The 22,732-nt window shown below is 33.7% G+C and overlaps 1 protein-coding gene across 3 annotated transcripts in view; it reads right to left on the bottom strand.

The window, feature by feature from the left end:
- Positions 1 to 4,151: 4,151 nt before the first annotated feature.
- Positions 4,152 to 22,732, bottom strand: part of AHI1 (Abelson helper integration site 1) — a 225,303-nt gene continuing 206,722 nt past the window's right edge. For all 3 annotated transcript variants that reach the window (XM_031964226.1, XM_031964225.1, XM_031964227.1), the window contains 2 exons: positions 15,586 to 15,656; positions 4,152 to 4,971 (listed from right to left, as the gene is read on the bottom strand). In XM_031964226.1, coding sequence (XP_031820086.1) covers positions 4,911 to 4,971; positions 15,586 to 15,656 — 132 coding nt within the window. In that variant the 3' untranslated portion in view covers positions 4,152 to 4,910. The remainder of the gene's footprint in view (positions 4,972 to 15,585; positions 15,657 to 22,732) is intronic.

Below are 22,732 nucleotides of genomic sequence, written 5' to 3'. Positions count from 1 at the left end.
AACCTTCTTCCTTTTGTAACCACTTTTCACAACCTTCAGTTACCCATTTTAGTTCTGACAACAAATTGATATTTTCTTTAACTTCTTGACTTTTCCTTCTTAATGTTTGATTATACTTTTAAACGATGCTCATTTTAAACAATATAATTTTAAGAAATACTTTTGGTCAGTAGTAAGTTTCTACCCATGTTGTTAGCTAGTTCTGAACACACATACACACACACACACACACACACACAGACACAAACACCCCCCCCCACTCCTAAATAACTTTCATAGCTTTTAGTGTTAAATGGTGATTTAACAGATCTTTAAATTAACTCTTATTTACCTAGAAATATTTAAGTGACACTTCTTTAATTCAACTTCTAGGGAATGAGTGCAGATCCTTTAAGTTTTGGCTACTGAAAAGATTGCTGATGCTGGAAAAAATATTTCAATAATACCATAGCCAGATGTTAGGTTAAGACCTCAAATGGACTCTAAGATCCTCTGATTTATCTCCCTTAGTTTATGGAAGATGTAATGGGGTTAAGTAACTTGCCCAAAATCACATAGATAGTATTAGAGTAAGATTTTGAATTGAATTCTCTCATCCCAAAATTCAAAACTATTTTACTATTCTATCCTTTTAATTATGCTAGAACAAAATAATTAGGGCCAGGGGAAAAATAGTTTAATACTATCAGGAAGCTAATTTTATATGTGTAACTAATTTTACTGGTATATATAACATGTGCTGTAATATATATTGGTGCTATAGATAACATGTATTACACACACACACACAAAATGGTGCGTTCTCACTTTTGTTGAAGCCCAAAACTGGGAATAAAAGCTATGAAATTTTGAGGCAAAATTATATTCCCCAACTGTTTTAAGATGATAAAAAAAAATCTATCAGTGGTGTTTAAAGCTTCAATGTATTAAGGGCTTTTTAGAATAAATTAAGAGAAGGAACTTTTGAAAACACAGTTTATGACATATATATTTGCAATAGGCCAGAATAAAAGTATTCTTTGTGTTTACAAAACAAGTGTTTTTACTTTGGCCCATTTCCCGCCTTAACATGAAGTATTTCCTATTCACCTGAGTAATTAGAGCAGAAAGATGTGATGAATGAAGTGCCTCATTATCAAGTGTGCATCTAGAGTCTCTGAAGAATGGCTTTCTTGCTGGCTATTTCTCAGGGCTGTCTGCTCTTGCAGTGGCGGCCCATTGTGAGCCCTAAATGATCCTGACATTCAATTCTCTAGGAGACAATTGGGTCTAGAGGTAGAGTTAGTTCACTAGCCAGTAGAGGCTTCTGATTGTCATTTTCCCTTGTGTTTCCATTATCCTTTATTTGACTGTGATTGGTCCCTTTTTGCCTCTTGAACCAAACATGACTACAAATGTCCTAGATGTACTTTAAAATAACACGAGGGGCAAAAGATATGGAATAATTATAGAAGAATGAAAAAGATGGGCTTTTCTCCTTTCTATTTTAGGTATTTTCTCACAACTCCAGAGAATCTCAAACACAGATAATTACATTCTCTAAAGCTAATATAGTTAGAAGAAATAAAGGGACAGAAAATATATCAAAAATAGCTGTGTAGGAAATGTACAGCTATGCTCAGTCTTCTTCCATATACAGATAATTCATTGAAATGTTTGCTGTTTAAAGGTCAAGGTACCCAAAATAGTCTTTCCACACACACACATACACACACTACACACATACACACACACACACACACGTGTATGTATATATATATATATATATATATATATATATATATATATTTAATTTCTACTCTCCCAGTGCTGTCAAAGGCAAATGTAACTATGTCACTTGAAGTATTTCTTTGTCATTGTTTCCATTAGCTTAAACAATAACAAAAATAAATTATCTGTGATCTTCAGGGCTGTTCAGGCATAGCATCTTCTTTCTATGGTGGATTAACTTGGAAGTCAGGTAAATATTGGTTCATGTTTCTTAGAAAGGGAGAAGTATGCTTTGAAAAGGTAGGGGGAAAGGGGAAACAAGTTTTGGAGTTCTCTTTTCATTAAGAAATATGTTCACTAAAATTTATATTATACCAGGAGAGTGCATAAACTCTTAAGAAGATAAAACCATCCAGTTTTAGATGTGGAGGGAAGTTTTCATGTCATTAAGATCCAACTAGGTAGTTATCAAAATCAAAGATGTGGCTCTCCAAAATGAGAGTTTAAAGATTTTCCCATGAGTTAAAAAACACCATATCATATCAAACATCTATAATAAATGATGAGTGTATAAATACTGTACACAGGCTGAAAAATTCTGCTAAGTGATTCTTTAATTTCCTTCCTTATGAATCTTTTCAATTAATTTTTGAGCATTAATACTCCAATAATCTTAAACCTCAAATGATGCTATATAATGACAAGATTTGTTTGCACAACATAAGTAATGCAGACTAATTTCCTAGGAGGATGGAGTATCTGCATTTAATTTTTTTCCCCAAGATTATTAAAAAATAAGATCAAGGTTCTTGGTCTAATTATTAATTAAATAATTATAGAAGATGATGGAAGTAGACAATAATGGCCATAATGACAAAAAGGATCAATGGACACTATTTCTAAAATTTATCCTATTAGCATTATTTTAAAAAGATGGATTTCACACTGCAATCTCAATGTCTGTTCCTCTGAATAAAAGTCTTTAATCTTATTCTTGCCATATTTTCAATCATTTAAAAACACTTGATTTTGTTCTTTAACAAGAATCTTAGGGGAAAAACTATTCAATACAAACTTCATAGGATCATGGAGCAAGAGGTAGGAGGAAATTTATTCCAACCTCATTTTATAGATGAGAAAATGAAGATCAGATAAGTAGGCGTACTCTAGGACATTAGGACACTAAAATGAACAATATTGGCTGCCTCCCTAGAAAACTCCAGTATTGAATGAATCCTATTCTTTATCATAAGGCTTAACAATTGTGGACAAAGTGATTTGAGAAGCAACAATTTGGAGGAGACAGGATAGTTTGGCCTACCTTCTAAGCAGATAAACAAACCAACAAAAGATATTATAAAAGTCATTTTTAGAATGAAGATGAAACAAATATAAAATGTTTGTTGCTAAGAATATCTCTGGTGCCATATTTAGTGCACTTCAAATGCACTCTCATATTATTTCTCCCCTTAATTATCATTTGGATTTGTGCCTAAGAAGGCCCAGTTACTGCTACTCCCGTCTCTGGAAAGTGTAGTAAAGCTGTTTAATTCAGCTTCAGAGCCTTCAACATAATTGGGGTCTGCGTCTGCTAGCATGAAAAGGGGAGTTGTCTCTTTGATTAGGACCAACTCTCCATGGCATTTAACTCAAGTGTTATTTGTCTTCAGTAGCCATAATACAAAATGCCATTTTACAGTATTTTTCAGCAGAAGTAGAGTACATAAAGTCCTGAGAGCTTGGCAAATGTTCAGGGCTCCTTTAGTGAAGTGACTGATGTCACTTGTCTCCTTTTTAAAGTTTTTTTAATAATCAACAATTGATGTTAACTTAAAAAAAATCAGAAAAACCACAAACTGCTCTGAAATTCCATGATATAAAATTCTTTTAAAACATTTAGTATGTTTGTAGCATAAATATAAAACAGAGACTTAACATCAGAGGTCTTTGGGCCTGGATGGATCTAGTTTTCTTGAAATGTGTGTATGTAACAATGAGAATAATACTATCTTTGCACAAACCAGAATAGGCTTCAGCTCTGACAGCTGAGGGGTTTAGAAATAGCCACTGCCACTCAGTGCTGAAGGAAAAAAAAGACTTGTTTTTTAAAGAGTCTGCAGAGCAGAGACATGTTTACCCACTTTCATGCTTTCCAAACATGTGCAGGGATAAGAGCTAAATGTGTTTACTAGATTATACTGCATGTAGTGGTTTACGTCTGGGCAAATTTTACACCTCAATGCCTAAGAACAGTTTTTCTCACTTCTTTGTTTCATGGAATCCATTGTCTGGTCAACCAAATAAGTTTTTCTAATTTTATATTTATTTTTGTACTTTTTGGGGGAGAACTGAGGTTAAAATTTTTTCCTGGCAAACTTATTTTCTCAAGAAAAAAAATCTAAAAATCTAAAAAAAAAGTAGCAAAAGAAAAATGATTTAACTTATAAATAACAAAATAAAATATTTAATGATATATTACTGAAACCATTGTTCTTACAAGTAATAATGCAATAAAATAAATATTGAGGTTAAAATCAATGTCATTTGACATTATATGTCTATATAGCCTTCATATACTTGAATATGAAACATTTTCAGTTGAATTAGTCTACATTATTGCAAGGCTAGCCAAAACAAATGAATGTTACAGTTTTTAGTTTGTATTTACAAAGTAAACATAGCTTCTTTTAAAACAAATATAAAAACATAACACTCAAAAGTACACATTTCCTTTCAATAGTTTCCTTGTTTTAAGATTTGATAATTTCTTAGGAATTCCAAACACATAATTCTAGAAAAGTATATATTTATTAAAAAAATTCCAAAGTAGATGAATCTTACAAATTGGCATATTACACATGTGCAAATCTACAGAATTGTTAAGTAACATGTATCCTATCAATATAAATTGTGTTTTTTTCCCCTCTTTGTGTCTGGTGAACAGCAGAGATATTACTCTTTATTGTTTCACTAACGGGAGCAATCATGATGCAATCACTAATAAGTACCAAGAGTTGGACTACCATTATTACACAGGCTTTAAACTGTCAGACTCCCAAGGCCACATGCATTTCCTCGGCCATATCTGAGGGGATCAGAGTTCTTTTGGGGTTCTTCTTTGCTTCTGCTCTAAGAACAAGTCCAGATTCACCTTCTCTCTCAGCATTCACACCTGGAACTTCTGAAGGACGAAAAGTCACTTAATTTAATTTGGATCCTATCATCTCATTCTTTGGAAGTCTTTTCTTCTTTTTCATTTCTCTGTTAGAGAGAAAGAGAATATAAAATTAATAGATCCTTGTAGCTTGTCTTGCTAACTATCACAAAGCCAGGGCTTTATTTCCCCAGGTAACAGTTGTGTGGGCTGGTAAGAGAACTGAAAACTACTCCTTAGGGGATCCAAGGAAGTTGGGCAAATTGGAAAAAAATTATCAATGGAATCTATTAGAGTGATTTTCTAACATCTTTTCACAGTACCGATTTGTGTGCTTTTATTGATTACTATTGATTACCCTCTGCATAGGCACCTACTATACCTAATGTAGGCAGTAGGTGCCTAATCAATGTTCGCTGTATTAAAATGATTTTAAAAGAACAAACAGCTGTTTTGGTTTAGCTTCTGCAATGAAAAATGAATAGATGCAATAAAGACCAATGTTCCTCTAACATAAGCACTTTATATGGCAGGTGCCCTGGATCTCTTCTAAGAATCAAAGGCATTCATGGGTTTTATTCAATGTAAATTATAGAGAGGACTAGGTGGGGTGAGAATTGACAATGGATGTGAAATATAATGGAGGAAAAAAATCAGACCCATTGACATATATTCTTCCTTCCCCACTTTCCCCACAAGAAAAGAAAAAGAAAAAATGAGTGACTGGACTTTAAAAAATATACAAGGAAGAAAATAGTAGAGAGGTAAGTTTCATTCAAGTCTTAGGAACATGCTGAGTCAGAAAGAAATTAGAAAGACACATTATATCAATTTTTTTAGACTCTACCTATAAAAACCTGAATAGAAGGAAATATTGACTTGAAATATAAGTCTTTCAGATCATCTACTGACAAAAACTATAAATCATGTTGGGAAAACATTGTGTAGAGGAGCATGTGAGTGAACTTGGTGTCAAAGGAAATATTAAATTAATGGTTAGATGGGTAATATAAAGATGTTTATTCCTCTAACTTGTTTGATAGTAGTGACGGAACAGAAAAGTGGCTTAAAAAGACACAGAAAAGAAATTTAAGACACATTAAAAGGAAGCAAAAAATCATCTGAGAAGAAAAATGGAGATTATTATAAGGTAAGCAGAGATGAAGTTGAAATAAGATACAAAAAATAAAAGTCTCTAGTAGATAAATAATCAAAAGATCTGAAAATTTTTTTTTTCAAAAGAAGTTTCAGACCTAGAATAAGTCAATGGAACACAACCGCAAATTTTCTTCCTTTGAAAAATTAATTTCTAAGAATTAGTGAGGTTAAAGTCAAAGAGGGGATATTTGTGGGTCCTCAGATAAGGGAAGTGATAGAAGATAAATATTTTGATGTGCAGCTGAATAAAATGAAAGACATTTTGTGAAAAGCATTTTAAAGAAAGACAAAAAACTTTTGGGGAAACTATAAAAGGAGAAAATTCCAAAGAATTTGTTAATGAGCTTCTCATAGCCTAAGATTATCAGCTATGTCCCTCTAGTTCCATTTTTTCCCCCTGCACTCTTTGTCCTCAATCCACCCGGCCCCCTTTTTCTTTTGGCTTCTGCATCCTGCTCTTTTAGTCAGCTATGGGTTTCTCCCTTTTCTGGTTCCCCTCTGCCTGCTGGTGTTGAATCATTTTAGTCATGCCCAACTCTTTGTGGCTCCAGTTGGGGTTTTCTTGCAAAAATACTAAGTGATTTGTCATTTCCTCTTCCAGTTCATTTTACAGATGAGGAAACTGAGGTATACAGGGTTAAGCAACTTGCCCAAGATCACATAAGTAGAAGGTATCTGATGCTGGATTTGAATTCAGGTCTACTTTTATCCATTTGCACCACCTAGCTGCCCTGTAACATATAAACAGATAAAGTTTATTTCCTGGAAATCTTCCCCATTACTCAGATGCCCAAGGATCTTCCTATAGATTTATAATCTGTATCACGCCACTATTTAGTACTGGATTATATATTTTTATTTTTCTCTAATTGTTTTAGTTCTGTCTTCCCAACTGGACTTTAATCTCTAAGAGAGTAGAAACACATTTTATGTTTTATTTATATCCCTCACCATACTTACAGGGGTGAGCACACAGGGCTGACATATGATGTCAACAGAGTTTAATTAATAATGGCAAAATGTCCAAAGAAGACAAAGATCAGAAGTGAAGGTGATGATAAAGCTAAAAGAGCAAAGATGTAACAAAGAGAAATGGCAAGTTGTGAAGAGCGAGTTAGCACCCTGGATGCCTTAGAATCACCCAGAGTCAGGATAAGCAAAAGTCCTTGGTCTTTATTCTTGGTCTTTAGGGATAGAAGTGAAGGGAATGGACACAGAATCTCCATGACCTTCCTTCTCTTCGTCCACCTCCAAAGTGACTCTGGCTTGTCTTATTCTATCCCCTAATCCTTCCCACAATTCTCTGGATACACCAAAAGATTGAACCAGCACAGAATAGTGGGAAGGGCCATTTTCCAAGCATATGCTAATAAGATTATTGTCCAATTGGTAATTACCTTTAAGTGCTCGGTTGTCCCACCTTTTCAGGAAGTTGTTGTGAAAATGGCTATAAGTTAGAATAAAGGCATATTGTGGAGTCTTTCCTGTTTTTTCATAAGAATTAAGGAGATGGAAAGAAGCTTATAGCTTGAGAAATAAAACAAATAAGAAGCTTAGTGAAAAAGTGGACCCAGGTGACTGATGAGTTCACAAATATTCTGAAACTGGGTAACCTCATGATTTGATGAAATATTAGATAAACAAAGAATGGGAATGGCTAAGGAAAAGAAATGGCAAGTTATCTATATCATACATATACATATATATGTATGTATCCACATATATGTGTATTAAGAAAGCTGAAGACAACTTCCAATTACTACTACAGAGATTAGAAAATACAGGGGTTTCAGTAAAAAGCTGACAAGGTTGGCAGACAGGATAATATATGGGCAATGTTACAAAGAGACAAAAAAAAGCACAGACAGCTTAATAAGAAGAAATGCACAAAGGAAAGACAGAAAGTGCCTTAGTCAGGGGGAAAAAACCTTTGTTAGGACAAGCTCAAAGAGACCCCTTTAGATTGTGGACCATTATTGCTGGCATATCCTGGGATGCACAATTCTATCAGCCCTTCCCCTTTCTCTTAGGAAAACACAATCTTACAGACCTAGATCCTTATTAAATGCTTACTGGATTGAATTGGGTTGTATCTAATCAAATTAAAAGGATAGTATTTTCTATCACTGGAAGGGTTAATGGTAATGTCAAGTAATCTTGACCAGTATTATGCATGTCTAGGGACAAGCTCAGTTTCTTCTAAATACTATGAAAATTAAGGCATTTCAATAAAATTATTGAAACATGGGACTTGTGAGTCTTGTGAGCATAAGAAGTGAACCACTCTGAGCCCACTTTCTCATCTGAAAAAAATAGTATTTGTTTAGGTCAATCTAATCATTTTTGTCAAACAGGTATCTCACAAGATTGTAAGAAATATGCTTTGTAAACTTTAAAATGCTGTTGAAATTTAAAATTTAAATGCAGGGCACTAAGAAAACCCAAGGATTTAAGCAAACTAGAGTTCTTATGTAAAAAAAAAGGTTCATTGTGAAACTTAAAGAACTATATATATATATATATATATATATATATATATTACACACACACACACACACACATATAATATAGATATGTATGTAAATGATTTGTTGGGCACATTCAAAACTTTCTTGTAGCTCTTAGGAGGGCCAATGTACTTTAACTGTTCTGATAACAATTAAGGCAAAAGATCATAGGATCCAGTCACAATGGTTTTTAGTCATCATCTAGTTCATGCTACACATTTTTCAGAAGCAGAAAAGGAGCTGGGAGAATGATTTGCTTAAAGGGTTACACAGGCAGCAGCTGCTCAGGATTTGAATCCTGATCTTCCAACTCTAACTCCAGGGCTCTTACAAGAAGTTATTGTGCAGATTCTTTTTTAGTCTTTCCCCTTGGTTCTTTTTTGTAACAAATACATACTTATTAAATATGTTCCAATTACATTTTTACAAATTTGTCTTGGATCAGTTGTCTTGATCAAGTAGCTAAGTCTTTCACAGTTGATCATTATTACAATATTCCCGTTGCTGTGTTCAATGTTCTCCTTGCATTATATCAGTTCATAAAAGACTTCCTAGGTATTTCTGAAATTATCCTGCTTATCTTTTTATATAATTACAATAACATTCTATAATAATTATGTTAATATTGTTCAGCCATTCCCCAATTGAGCATCCTTTCAATTTACAATTTTTTTTTGCCACCACAGAAAGAGCTGCTATAAATATTTTTGTGTAAATAGGTCCTTCCCCTTTTCTTTTGATCTCTTGGGGTACAGACAAAAATATTGATATTGTTGGGTCACAGGGTATGCAGTTTTGTTATTATTTGCACATAGTTCCAAATTGTTCTCTAGATGGTTGGATCAGTTCACAACTCTACTGCATTAATATCCCTATTTTTCCATGGATCCTCCAGCAACTATCATTTTCCTTTTCTGTCATGTTAGCCAATCCAATTGATATGAGATGTGACTTCAGAGTTGTTTTAAATTAAGCAAGAATTCTCAATCAGAGGTCTGTGAACTTAGAAAAAACATTCTGATATCTGTATTTTGATGTATTTACTTTCATTCATAATCCCACATATTTTATTTTTTACATTTAAAAACATGTCTATGAGAAGCAGTCTATAGGCTCCATCCATCTGACAAAAAGGTTTACAACATAAGAAAGGTTAAGAACCCTTGACTGAAAATATCTCAGCCAACTGGGAAAATTATCTGAGGTTCATGGGGTGGTTTTGAATTCCAAGTAGAGAAGCAATATAGGCAGTTATAATCTTAATGGAGGAACAATAGTTAAAAAAAAAAGTCAGAAACAATATTATCCCAATTTTTTTCGCATTTTCTATTTTCTTCTTAGTGTTTGTTTTGAAGTTATTATTATTTTTAAAAAATGTATATCCTTTCTCCTTAGATGAAGATCCTTGAAAATATTATTTTCTTAGTTCAGTGATATAGTGACAGAAGACTGGATTTGGAGTCAGAAGAGCTGAATTCAAATTCTTACTCACTACCTTTGTGACTCTGGGCAAGTCATTTAATCTTGCCCAGGTTGAATTTTACTACCTGTAAAGTGGAGATAATAATAACACTTCAGAGCATTGCTGTAGTGATAAGATTAATAATATATATGTAAATGTTTTTGCAAAGTACTTAACCCTAGGTAAATGCTCTGATCATTTTCTACATTCCTTATAATACTCAGATTTTCCCAGGGTGATGAACTTAAAACTTGATGATGATGATTCCATTCAACAAATATTTATAGGACACTCGGGTATCAGAGTTGGTGCAATAAATAGAATCCTGGAGTTAGAGGTAGGATTTGGATTTGGAACCTTTCTGAATTCAAATTTGGCCTCAGACGCTACTAGCTGTGTGACCTTGGACAAATCACTTAACCCTGTTTGCTTTAGTTTTTTAGTATGTGTAGTTCTTTATTCAAAATACCTTAACATTTAGAATCGCGCTCTTTCCTGGTGAAAAACCCAACTGATTTTTATGTCACCTTTATTCACAATTTAAGAAATATTTGTAATTGCCTTATTTTGGAAACTACCTTTTTATAAAAGACTCAGTTGTAACTAAAATTTTTAAAAGCTCTCATATAGCCTCAATGTACAAAGCCTTTTGAAGGAAGATGACATCAACATTTCATTGAACTTAGCAATGGCCTCTCTAGGACTCAGTTTTTTCATTTGTAACATATAGAATTTGGACCAGATGGTCTCTCAGATCCTTTCCATGTCTGATACTCTAAAAACATAATTATTTTCTTAGTAGTTTGCTAAAGTCTGCTAAGAAAACCTTTGCAAACTTTGCAAATTATTTTATGTCAAGTAAAAGACAGAATTGGAAAATGATTAAAATTGAAGAATATACACTGAAGAATATACAATTGAAGAAACTTAGTAAGATTCTTTTGAATTTGAAAGAGGATCTTGCATTTATGTATTTGCTGACAAAACAAGGGAAAACATGTGAAAATTCCCTAACAGGTCTGTTAAAACATTAATATATAAATATAAGTATTTCAAAATAAGAGTTGAGTATGTTAAACAGAAAATATGCTATAAATATTCTGGAAAGTTCTGAATAAAGAATTTAATTGAAGAAAATTTGTAACATTTTTTTTTGAGTTAGAAAGAGGATCTTGCACTTATGTATTTGCTAACAACACAAAGGAAAACATGTGAAACTCCCCAAGAGGTCTTCTAAAACAATATAAATATATACTTCAAAATAGGAGAACTCAAAAAGCATAGTAATATGGGGCAATGGAGTGTATGAGTGAACACACTTATATACATGAATAGATCTTAAAGACATCACTGTATTATCATTGAGATTTTTGTTTTTGTTTTGTTCTTAGGTTTGTGTGATGAATAAAAGAACTAAGTTCTTTAAGAAGACAGGGAAGTAGTTCGAGTTCTTGTCTGCTTTTCTAATCATTCATTTCTTTTTATAGGATATTAAATGGAAATGAATAATGATAGAGTCAAAAATAAGATCATAAACTTACTCTGTCTGTTGTCTACACAAACTACACTTTGAAGGGAAAAATTAAATTTTTTACTCAAAAATTTCCAGAAATATTTATAGCACATGAGTAAACTCTCAGCTCCTCAGATTGGCTCATACCCTAAATGTTTAAGGCAGCTGAAGTTTTACTGAATTGTTAGAAGGGTATAGGGTTATATAAAGAAGACTAGATTTGACATACTTTTGAATCCTGGCTCTGAAACTTAATGGAAACTAGGGCAAATCACCTGATTTCTCTGGTCCACCACAATTCAGTTAAAATTCAACAAACATTTATTAAGTGCTATTACGTGCAAGACATTGTGCTAGGTACTGGGGCAATACAAAGACAAATATTACACAGTCCTTGATTTTAAAGAGCTTCCTGAGGGATATCAGATGTTCAAATATAAGTAAGAATAAAGATTTCAAATTTTATCTTAAGTAATTTGAAACTACTATCTTTATCCCATTAGATGTGTATTTTAGGTGCTATCAATTTGACAGTTATCTGGAGGATGTGATTGAGAGCCTGGAGGAAATAAGAACAACTGGGAAATGATTGGAAGAGTCTAAGGAAAAGGTGATGAGGAACTGAACTTGGTTAGAGACTATATAAATAGAAGAGAATAGATGTGAGAGACTTTGTGGAGATAGAATGGAAAAAATTTGCCAAGGATCGGATCTGTGAAGGGAAAAGGAAGGAAGAATCAGAGAAGACACAGAGTGTGAACCTAAGTGACTAAAAGGAGGCTATATGAGAGAAAGAAACTAGTATGAGGAAGAAATGATAAGACTTGGCAACTGGCTGGGACTGAGGGGGAAGGACAATCCCAAGGTTACCCACTTTGGTCATTAGAAGGGCTGTGGGGCTCTTAAAAGAAACAGTTAACCTTGGAAGAAGAATAGGTTTTCAGGGATTATAAGTTCAGTTTTGAATATGTGGGTGGCAATATTGAGGAAGCAGTGGGACTGGAATTTAGGAAAGATTTGAGCTGGATATCTTGGAGCTATATGAATCCATGAATGTGAGAATTAGTATGGAGCCAAAACTGGTTTGGGAGCCAGAGTAAGCTAGTTAAAATTTACCTCTAACACATTAGTTATGTCACTTTGAGCAACTCAACCTCTCAAGTGCTCTTGGAAACTTTTCAAGACTATAATTGGCAGAGAAGGTTCTGATCTGCATTGGTGGAAGTGGTTTCCTCATTTGGGAGCTTCTTGTATCAGTGAAATTATAGATCTAGTCCTTTTCTTCTTCCTTGAATTTCTATGACAACTAAATCCATGGGGGAAGATTAGGAAAGAAAACTATTTATGAAATCACCAAAGACAGAGGTTAAAGAAAGAAGAGAGCCCAGCACAGAACTTAGGGTTCTGGACAAAGGAGATGAAAAAGGAATAATTATAGAGCTAAGAGGAGAATTGTGGTAAGGTACAGTAGTGTCACAGAAACCAAAGGAGAAGGAAATAGTTGATGATGTCAAGAGTTTAGCAGAAGTCAAGCAAAATGAGAACCAAGAAAAGGTAAATGGATTGACCACTTATGAAACTTGAAAATCTTGGAGAGAATAGTTTGAACTCAGCAGTGAGTCATAAACCAGATTGCATTGGGTTGGGACGTGAACAGATGGAGGTGACAAGTTCTAAGGCTTTGGCTGGAAATGGTTGAAGAGGATGAGAGTTTGAGGGCATGGAAAGGTGATATAAAGGGTTGGATGGGGAGAACTGTATATATCTATGGGGAGTTTGATTGACCAAAAATGAGAGAGAAAGGCTGATTCAAGGACCAAGATCCTGAAGGAAAAAGGGATAGGGAATCAGGAATGTAGATAGGTAGAGTTAAGCCATTATTTATAAAGTGTGAATTGTTGCTTGTCCTTCCTTTTTGAAGATGACTAATGACATCATAGGTAATGTTTTGACTTGTCTGTGGATGGGATTCTGAGGCCCGTTTGCACAAAGTTCTCAGTCTCACTTTGTTTGCCTAAGCCATCAAGATGCTATTACCACATGAAAGTCAAGAATAGCTCAGGATGCAGGAGGTAACCTTGGTGCCCATTGGATCCCTGACTAACCTTTGAGCTCTCCATAGGGCCTGCTTCAGATGCCTTCACGGCTGTTGGAATAAACTGTTTTCCTCCACTCATTCTGGTGGGGAAAGTCTTCATGTGCTCGGGGAAGACGTCATCCCCTTAACTTGGGTTTGAGGCCTGCTCTTTACCCTTACCCTGGCTTAGCTCTTCTACCAAGATGGCTTATCAGGATGTGGCTGCTGCAATCACTACAGCTTCTGGGAGCTACAAATGAGAGTTGGGTCAATCAGTGGACACCAAGGATGGATAAGCAGCCCTGGGCAGCCCACATACCCCATAACATGGGGAAAATAAGACTTGCACTATGTAACTTATTAGATTATCATGAAACTTAGAGTTTTCAAATTCTAAAGAGATACAAATATCAGTTTGTATATTCCCTATTGGGGCAAAGCATCTCTATCTCTCATTACTTGAGATTCCTGAACTGCTATGGCATCATAATGCTTCAGGGCAAGACTTTACCATAGTATTATCATATACCATATCATATATCATATATATGTATACACACATATGTATATATATATACATATATGGTATCATATATACCATAGTATAATCATATACTACTCAATGTGAACTGATAGATACAAAAGATCACCTAATTTTTTTTTTTTTTTTTTTTTTTTGCTGAGGCAATTAAGGTTAAGTGACTTGCCCAGGGTCACACAGCTGGAAGTGTTAAGTGTGTCTGAGATCAGTTTTGAACTCAGGTCCTCCTGACTTCTGGGCTGATGCTCTATCCACTGCCCCACCTAGCTGGCCCCTAAATTTTTAAAATACTATTTTGTTTTAGAATTCCTTCTTCTCTCCCTCCTTCCTGCTCTGTTTCTTCTCTTTCTCCCTGATTTCATTGGCACAGGGAACTACCAGAAAGAAAACAAGCTCTACTAATACAGACTGGCACATGGATTCTTTATACTATTCCATTCTTTAATACAGTGCTGTCATAAGATTCAATTTAATAAATATTTATCGAGTGCCTACTCAATAAATAAGGTAATTTGATAAAATTAAAAAAAAACCCAGCCCTATAGTTTTCACTGAAGGATGGAGAGAGACAAAGATGGGGCATAATAGGGACAAAAGAGAAATCCAAACAAAATGCTCTAGAGTTCTATTTGAAGTAGAATATTTTCAGCTGTGGAAATCAGGGAAGGCAATTCAAAGTAGGTGACACAAGAGCAAATCTTCAAAGAAAAGTAGGGTTCTGAAAAGAGATGAGAAGGGAGGCGGGTTCCACACATGGAGGATGGTTTGAACAAAAATAAAGAGGAGGAAAATCGTCTGTTTATTTTAAGGAACAGCTAATTGTACAGTCTGGCTAGAATGTAGAGCCATTTAAAGGGAGTAATATGAAATAGAGCGAGAAAAGTAGGTTGGAACTGCTATTGATTCCAACCTACTTTTCTCGCTTTATTTCATATTACAATATTACATATTCAGTAGCAAAGTGCTTTAAATACCAGGCAACAGAATTTGTATTTTATCCCAGAAGCAGTAGAAACCACAGAAAGTTTTTGAGTGGGAGTGACCTAGTGAGATCTAGGCAATTGTCTTGAAGGTTGGGGGAAGGCATTGCTTTGGTTTGTCAGTAGGCAAACAAGTCAGTAGGAATGGGAAGAGACTAACCAAAAATAATCATGGATGTACATGTTCAGAGTCACTGTAGAGTATGTAAGGGAAGGACCATATAGAATAGGATAGGCTCAGTATTAGGAAAGCAACAGGAAGGAAGTAATTTCATAACTCATGATAGAATACACTTATCTTCAGAGGACAATTAACTTATTTGAGGTGAAATATTGTTAAATTTGTCCATGAATAAATTACTTTAATTTTAACTTACATTTCTAACATCTTATTAAAAATCCCTAGAAACCAAGAAATTATAACCTAAAAGAGAGAACTGTTGGATGAATGCAGAAGTTAGCTCGGAAGGATCTGGTACTTACTGTATTGCAGGTGAATCTAAATGTGTGTCAGACAACTTAAGATCCTGAGACTTGCTGAGAACCTTTGACATCTGCAAAAGATGAAGAAGAAAAAAAAAAGCCGTAAGGTAAAAAAGAAGGAAGATAATGAGGCCAGCATTTGTATGCTGAAAACCCACGAGTTTCCTGAATGAGGAGAGAATATACCCATTTTGAAAAAGAATGTCTATCAGCTATGATATGTTCACTCCTATGTGGTTAAAAACAAGGAAACAGTTCTCCAAATTGAAACACTCTTTATAAATAAAATCAATTTTCAGGTGTGTGGCCAAAGGGGTGGGTCACAAATCTACTTGAATGACTTTAGGGACTTTGTATAGTGAATTAATTTAATTTAAATGGTAGGATTTCTAAATTTCTAAAAGAGTTTTGACGTGATCTGTTAACATTGTACTGGTTAATTAAAATATTTCAATTTCTCATTCTCTTTGTAAAGTAGTAGACAGTATATTCTATGCAAGATTTCCCTTCTGAAAAACACAATATTTACTAAAACCTAAGTCTGGGTTATAGTACATTAGCAAAGGCAAGAAATAAATTTGCACTCTTGGAATAATCATTTGTCTTTTCTAACTTTCTCCCTTTACTTATATAGATTTTATCTTATTAGTATTTTGGCAGCTACTTATAAATTTCAAGGTGTTTTATTTATATATTCAATACCTTTTATAATTGTTATTATTTCTACATTTTGTTTTTTAACCTATGAATTGAACAACCAGAAAATTTTTTAGTTTTCATATAAGCCTGAATATTTTATTCCTATATTCCTAATTATTGTTTAGATACATTATTGATGTGCTTTATATTCCTATTCTACAATTTTATTTCTCCAAGTGCATGGCTAGGTCAAATTCAGCCTACTTAAACTGATATTACTCAACTTAAATTTCAGTTTTATTGTGATGTCATCAAAATATCAATAAGAAACTTCATAGAATTGGATAAGATAATAACATTTATATGGAATAACATATGACCCTAAAATATTAAAAAAAATTATGAGGGGGGAAGTAAGGAGAAAGAAGGGAATTCTCATTGTATCAGATCTCAAGTTATACTAGCAATTAGATGAAAAATACATACATACACATATATGTAAACATATTTATATATTATATATACATATACACACATACATATACACATATTTTTTGGCCAAATCCAATTCGTTTTTTCTAAATCTCCATGCTTCTTGATCTCTCTGCAGCATCTGATATTGGCTATTGACCGCCCTCACCTAGATTCTTCTTCAATTTTGGGTTCTTCATTGTTTTTTTTCCCCTTACTTGTCCGGTTGCTCCTTTTTTTAAACTTAAACTAGTATTTTATTTTTTCCAATTATATGTAAAGAAAATTTCAACATTTATTTATTTATTTTTTGTGTTTGTTTGTTTTTTATTTTATTTTATTTTATTTTTTTATTTAATAGCCTTTTATTTACAGGATATATACATGGGTAACTTTACAGCATTAACAACTGCCAAACCTCTTGTTCCAATTTTTCACCTCTTACCCCCCCCCCACCCCCTCCCCTAGATGGCAGGATGACCAGTAGATTCAACATTTATTTTTGCAAGGATTTTGAGTTCTAAATTTATTTCTCCCTCCCTTCCTTCCCTTTACCCTCCCCATGACAGCAAGCAATCTGATAAGAGATTATACATGTACAATCATTTTAAACATATTTCCATAGTATCATCAGAAATATCAGAACAAAATGGAAAAACTACAAGAAAAAACCACCCCCAGAAGCGAAAACAGTGTGCTTTAATCTGCATTCAGTCTCCATAGTTCTTTCTTTGAATTCGGATAACATTTTCTATTCCAAGTCTATTGAATTGGCTTGGATCACTGTATTGCTGAGAAGAGCTAAGTCTGTCATAATTGATCATCACACAATGTTTATGTGTGAACAGTGTTCTCCTGATTCTGCTCACTTCACTTGGCATCAGTTCATGTCAGTCTTTCCAGACTTTTCTGAAATCAGTCTGCTGATCATTTCTTATAGAACAACAGTATTCCATTACATTCAAATATCAAAACTTATTTGGTCATTCCCCAATTGATGGGGATCAATTTCCAGTTCCTTCTGGCTGCTCCTTTTTAGTCTCTTTTACTAGATCCTTATGCATATTACAAGGTTTTGTCCATGCCTTCTATGATTCTACAACCTCTCAGAACAGTCCAGCATTTTTGATGGATTCAATTATGTCTGGGTAGATGCCTCCCTCATCTGTGTTCCCAGCCCAAATCTCTCTCTTGAGCTATAGTCCTATACCATCAGGCCAAATGGATATTTCTTTTCTTTCTTTCTTTTTTTTTTTTAAATTTAATAGCCTTTTATTTACAGGATATATACATGGGTAACTTTACAGCATTAACAATTGCCAAACCTCTTGTTCCAATTTTTCACCTCTTATCCCCCCACCCCCTCCCCTAGATGGCAGGATGACCAGTAGATGTTAAATATATTAAAATATAAATTAGATACACAATAAGTATACATGACCAAAACGTTATTTTGCTGTACAAAAAGAATCAGACTCTGAAATATTGTACAATTAGCTTGTGAAGGAAATAAAAAATGCAGGTGTGCATAAATATAGGGATTGGGAGTTCAATGTAATGGTTTTTAGTCATCTACCAGAGTTCTTTTTCTGGGCGTAGCTGGTTCAGTTCATTACTGCTCAATTAGAAATGATTTGGTTGATCTCATTGCTGAGGATGGCCTGGTCCATCAGAACTGGTCATCATATAGTATTGTTGTTGAAGTATATAATAATCTCCTGGTCCTGCTCATTTCACTCAGCATCAGTTCGTGTAAGTCTCTCCAGGCCTTTCTGAAATCATCCTGTTGGTCATTTCTTACAGAACAGTAATATTCCCAAATGGATATTTCTAAATAGATGTTCCATAGACATCTGATACTCAACATATTCAAAATGTAAATTACCATTTCTTGTTATCTCTTTTCCCAATAAATCTTTCCTAGTTTTGTTAAGGGTTCCACTATTCTTCCATACATTCAAGTTTGTTACTGAAAGGCATAGTTGATATTTACTGTTCCTCATTCCTCTATGATCAATTAGTTGCCAAGTCTTACTGATTTTACCTCATGATATCTTTCATATTTATTTTCAATCACCGTCACTACTTTAATTCAAACCCTTAAAACCTTTTTTTCCTTGTCTCTAGTCTCCAATTTATTCTTCACAGAACTGCTAAAATGACATTTCTAAAGCACATGTCTCAGAAAGACTCTCCAAAGATATCTCTATTTAATATATCCAAAACAGAATTTAATTTTTTCCCCACAAAATCTCTCATTTTATGAATTTCCCTATTATTTCCAAGGACATAAACATCCTCCTCATCACTAGGACTCAGCCTCTATATCATCTTAGTTGTCTCATTTTCATGTACCTTATATATCCAAATGATTGACAATATTTATGAAGTACTTAGCACAGTGCCAGGCCCATAGCAGGCACTTAATAAATGCTTGTTCTCTTCTCGTTTCCTTCTGTTATATCTTCATATGCCTTATATATGCCTTCTTCTCTCCACTCACATATTCATAATAGTTCAGACCCTCATTACCTCTCCCCTGGGTTATGGTAACATAATAGTCTGATCTCTCTGCCTTGTCTCTCCCTATTTTAATCCACCCTCCGCTCAGCTGTCAATATGATTTTCTTAGTGTGGGTCAGATCATGTCACACCTCTGCCTTCATGATAAAATATCAAGAATCTCTTTGGGGTATACCCTTTGTCTCTTCTTCTTAAACACCTCTCAATTTCCCCCACCCCAAGAATCCAACAATCTGGCTACACTGATTTGCTTTTTGTTCTTCAAATTCTATAGCCAGATCACCTCCCCCCCACATATATATATATATATTATATATATATATATATATATATATATATATATTCTTGTATATACATAATTATTTGTATGCTGTTGCTCCCATTAAAAGTAAGCTTCTTGAAGTCAAGGGTGGGTTTTATGTTTCTTTGACTCCCTAATGATTAATATAGTTTTTGGCTCATGGTAAATGCTTTAAAAAATACCTGAATGACTGCTCCAAAAGCTCCTACGTTCCCTATAGCCTTTAAAGTAAAATGCAAATTTCTCTAATTTATGCTTAGTCTAGTAAATAACCAGATAATTAATTAAGCACATATTATGTGCCATTTCCTGTGCTAAGTGCTGTGAAGGTACAAAACCAAAAATAGTCCCTATCTCTAGAAACTTATAATCTAATATTCATCACCTATATATGTATACACAAATATATCTATACATATACACACACAAATGCATACATATATAATATATACATACACATGTATACACAGACACACAAATATACATATCGTTCCCCATCTATATATGTACACAGAAGACAAGGTATGTATATATACATAATACATATATTTATATATGTGTCAGTGTTTATACATACCCATATACACACACACGTACATGGAGGACAGCAAGGTATAATAAGCTTGGGAATGTAGAAGGGGGCCAGGTTATAAAAAGTTTTAAAAGCAAAACTTCTGGAGGTTATAGGGAATCACTTGAATTTTGATGAATGGGAGGGTCTGACATAGCTTTATCTGTGTTTTAGCAAGATCCTCGTGACAGCTGAGGGGAGGAGGGACTGGAGATTTGAAGCTGGAAAACCAAGCAACAGGTTCTCGCAATGGTCCAGGCATGAGGTGACAAAGGTTCATACTAGAGTGGTTGGCAACATCAGAGCAGAGAAAGGGGATTATTCGAGAGATGTTGTGAAGATAAAAATCAACAAAACGTAACCACAGATTAGATATGAAAGATGAAAGTCAAAGCCCTTTACAATCTACCTCAAGCCTACATTATCAAACATGCATGACTTGCCTTCATGAACTCTATAGTCGAGTCAAATTGGCTTCCTTACTGTTCCCCATTTGGGACATCCTGTGCCTTTGCAAACATTGGCTGAATCCTTTCTCCCCAGTTAGTGGATATATTTTCCCTCAAGGCTCAGATTGTTTCTTACTTGACTGCCCCACTCACATCCCTCAAGCTTCTAGTGGGCAGAGAATGTTTCATTTTATCTTTGTATCCCCAGTCTGGGACACAAATGCTTGTTGATGGACATGACATCCTTTTAAAAACTATATGTTGAGAATTCTGATTTTACTTCACCTCTATTTCTCAATATAGCTTTTCTTTCCCTCCCAGAAAACCATCATTACCAATAAAGCATAAAGAATAAAAAAGAACAAAAAAAGAGAACATAAACTTTAAACAAAACTATCATATTAGCCACAAAGGACATCACAGGTCCATACCCCTATCTGCACCTGTAAAGGGAGAGAGGTATATTCTCAAATCTCTTTTTTTTTTTTTTTGTTCCAAGCTATTTCATAGCATTAAGTTTCATTTGTTTTGTCATCCTTGTTCCTGACATTTACATCATTGTAGACAAACTGTGTATTGTTTTCCTGGTTCTGCTCACTTTGCTTTGCCTCAGTTCTTTCTATTGTTCCCAGGCCACTATGTTTCCATCACATTTATTGTTTTTCACAGCATGGTAATATTCCATTCACATACTAAAACTTGTTGAACCTTCCTTGGTTGATGTGCAATTATTTTATTTCCAGTTCTTTGCTACCATAAGACAAGCTATTATGAACATTTTAGTGTACGTGACATATGTGTGCCATAATGAGATTTCTGGGTCAGAGGGCATGGGCTTTTTAATGACTCATTAATTCTAAATCAACATATATGAAATAGAATTTTATAACAAATTAGTGTAGCTTGATGAGAATTTTTAATAAAAAAATTCTTTATTAAAAGAAATTTATTTAAGAAATAAGTAGTTATTTCTTAAAATTCAAAATAGTTTCCTAAGAAAGCAAAATAATCCACAATAGCTAGTAAAAGTGTGAGAATTAATGATAAATGTTGCATATAACTTATGTAAAATTAACTACTTTATGAAAATCAACTATTTAAAATTCAGACATTTAAACTGACAATGTTAAAGTCTTTAGATTTTTACACAAAAATATACAATTTCTCTGATAAGAACAACAGCATTTTTCAATATTACTTGAGTAATTAATGCTTTTCTAGTGCCACTGTTTGCTTTTCCTTTTTAAATTTTCTCTGTTCACAATTAGATATTGGCAAATTATTCTTTGTAATATCTGAATGAATGCCTTTAGCTCATCATTGAAAATATATTGGATTTTCCCAAGCCACAACTGAATGTTATTTTTAAGAATACTGTTTTCATAATATATTTAAAAATAAATGAAATGTAACCTTGCTGGTAAAAAAATATGGAAATAATAAATTCTGATTAAATGTATAAAGATTTATGTATTTTACTCCATTGATGGAGCTAATCTGAATTTATTTAACATTTTAAAATAAAGTATTGCTCATAAAACATTCAAAAATAGAAAGCACAGATTGGAAAACATTTATTTTTAGTTCCCATTATAGCAACAAATGTTAAGAACCACCAACAATTTATTTACAAGCATATAAATTGCTAAATTGCTTTTACTTTTCTTTCAGAAATATTTATGAAATACGTTCAAAACATAACAATCATCCCATTAAAGTGAATAATTCCTGTTCTTTACATGATTTCTACCTCCTTGCTAGCCTCTTCTATCTAATTCTGTAATTTTAAAGAGTTTGCAAAATTTAAATTTTGGAAGTCTGTGGGAAGACACAACACTTTGATTGCACTCTTTGGAAGTTGTGAATTTGTCTTGCATTCTGGAAAGCAATTTGGAACTATTCCCTAAAAGTAACTAAACTGTATATACCATATGATTCAATGATACTATTTCTAAACTTTATACCCTAGAAGATTCAAAGAGAAAAACTCATATGTGTGTGTTTGTGTGCACATGCGTGTATATATTTGTATAAAAGATTTATAGTACCTCTTTTTGTTGTAGTAAAGAACTAGAAAGTAGGATGTACCCATCATTTGGGGAATGGTTGAAAAAAAGTATATGAATATAAAACATTATTGTATCATAAGACATGATGACAGTAATAATATCAGAGAAATCTGAATGAAGTGAT

The sequence above is a fragment of the Sarcophilus harrisii genome, chromosome 4 (assembly GCF_902635505.1).
Source record: "Sarcophilus harrisii chromosome 4, mSarHar1.11, whole genome shotgun sequence".
NCBI classification, from domain to species: Eukaryota; Metazoa; Chordata; class Mammalia; order Dasyuromorphia; family Dasyuridae; genus Sarcophilus; species Sarcophilus harrisii.
Note: the sequence above shows the minus strand (reverse complement) of the source record. Positions and strands in the feature narration are given on the sequence as shown.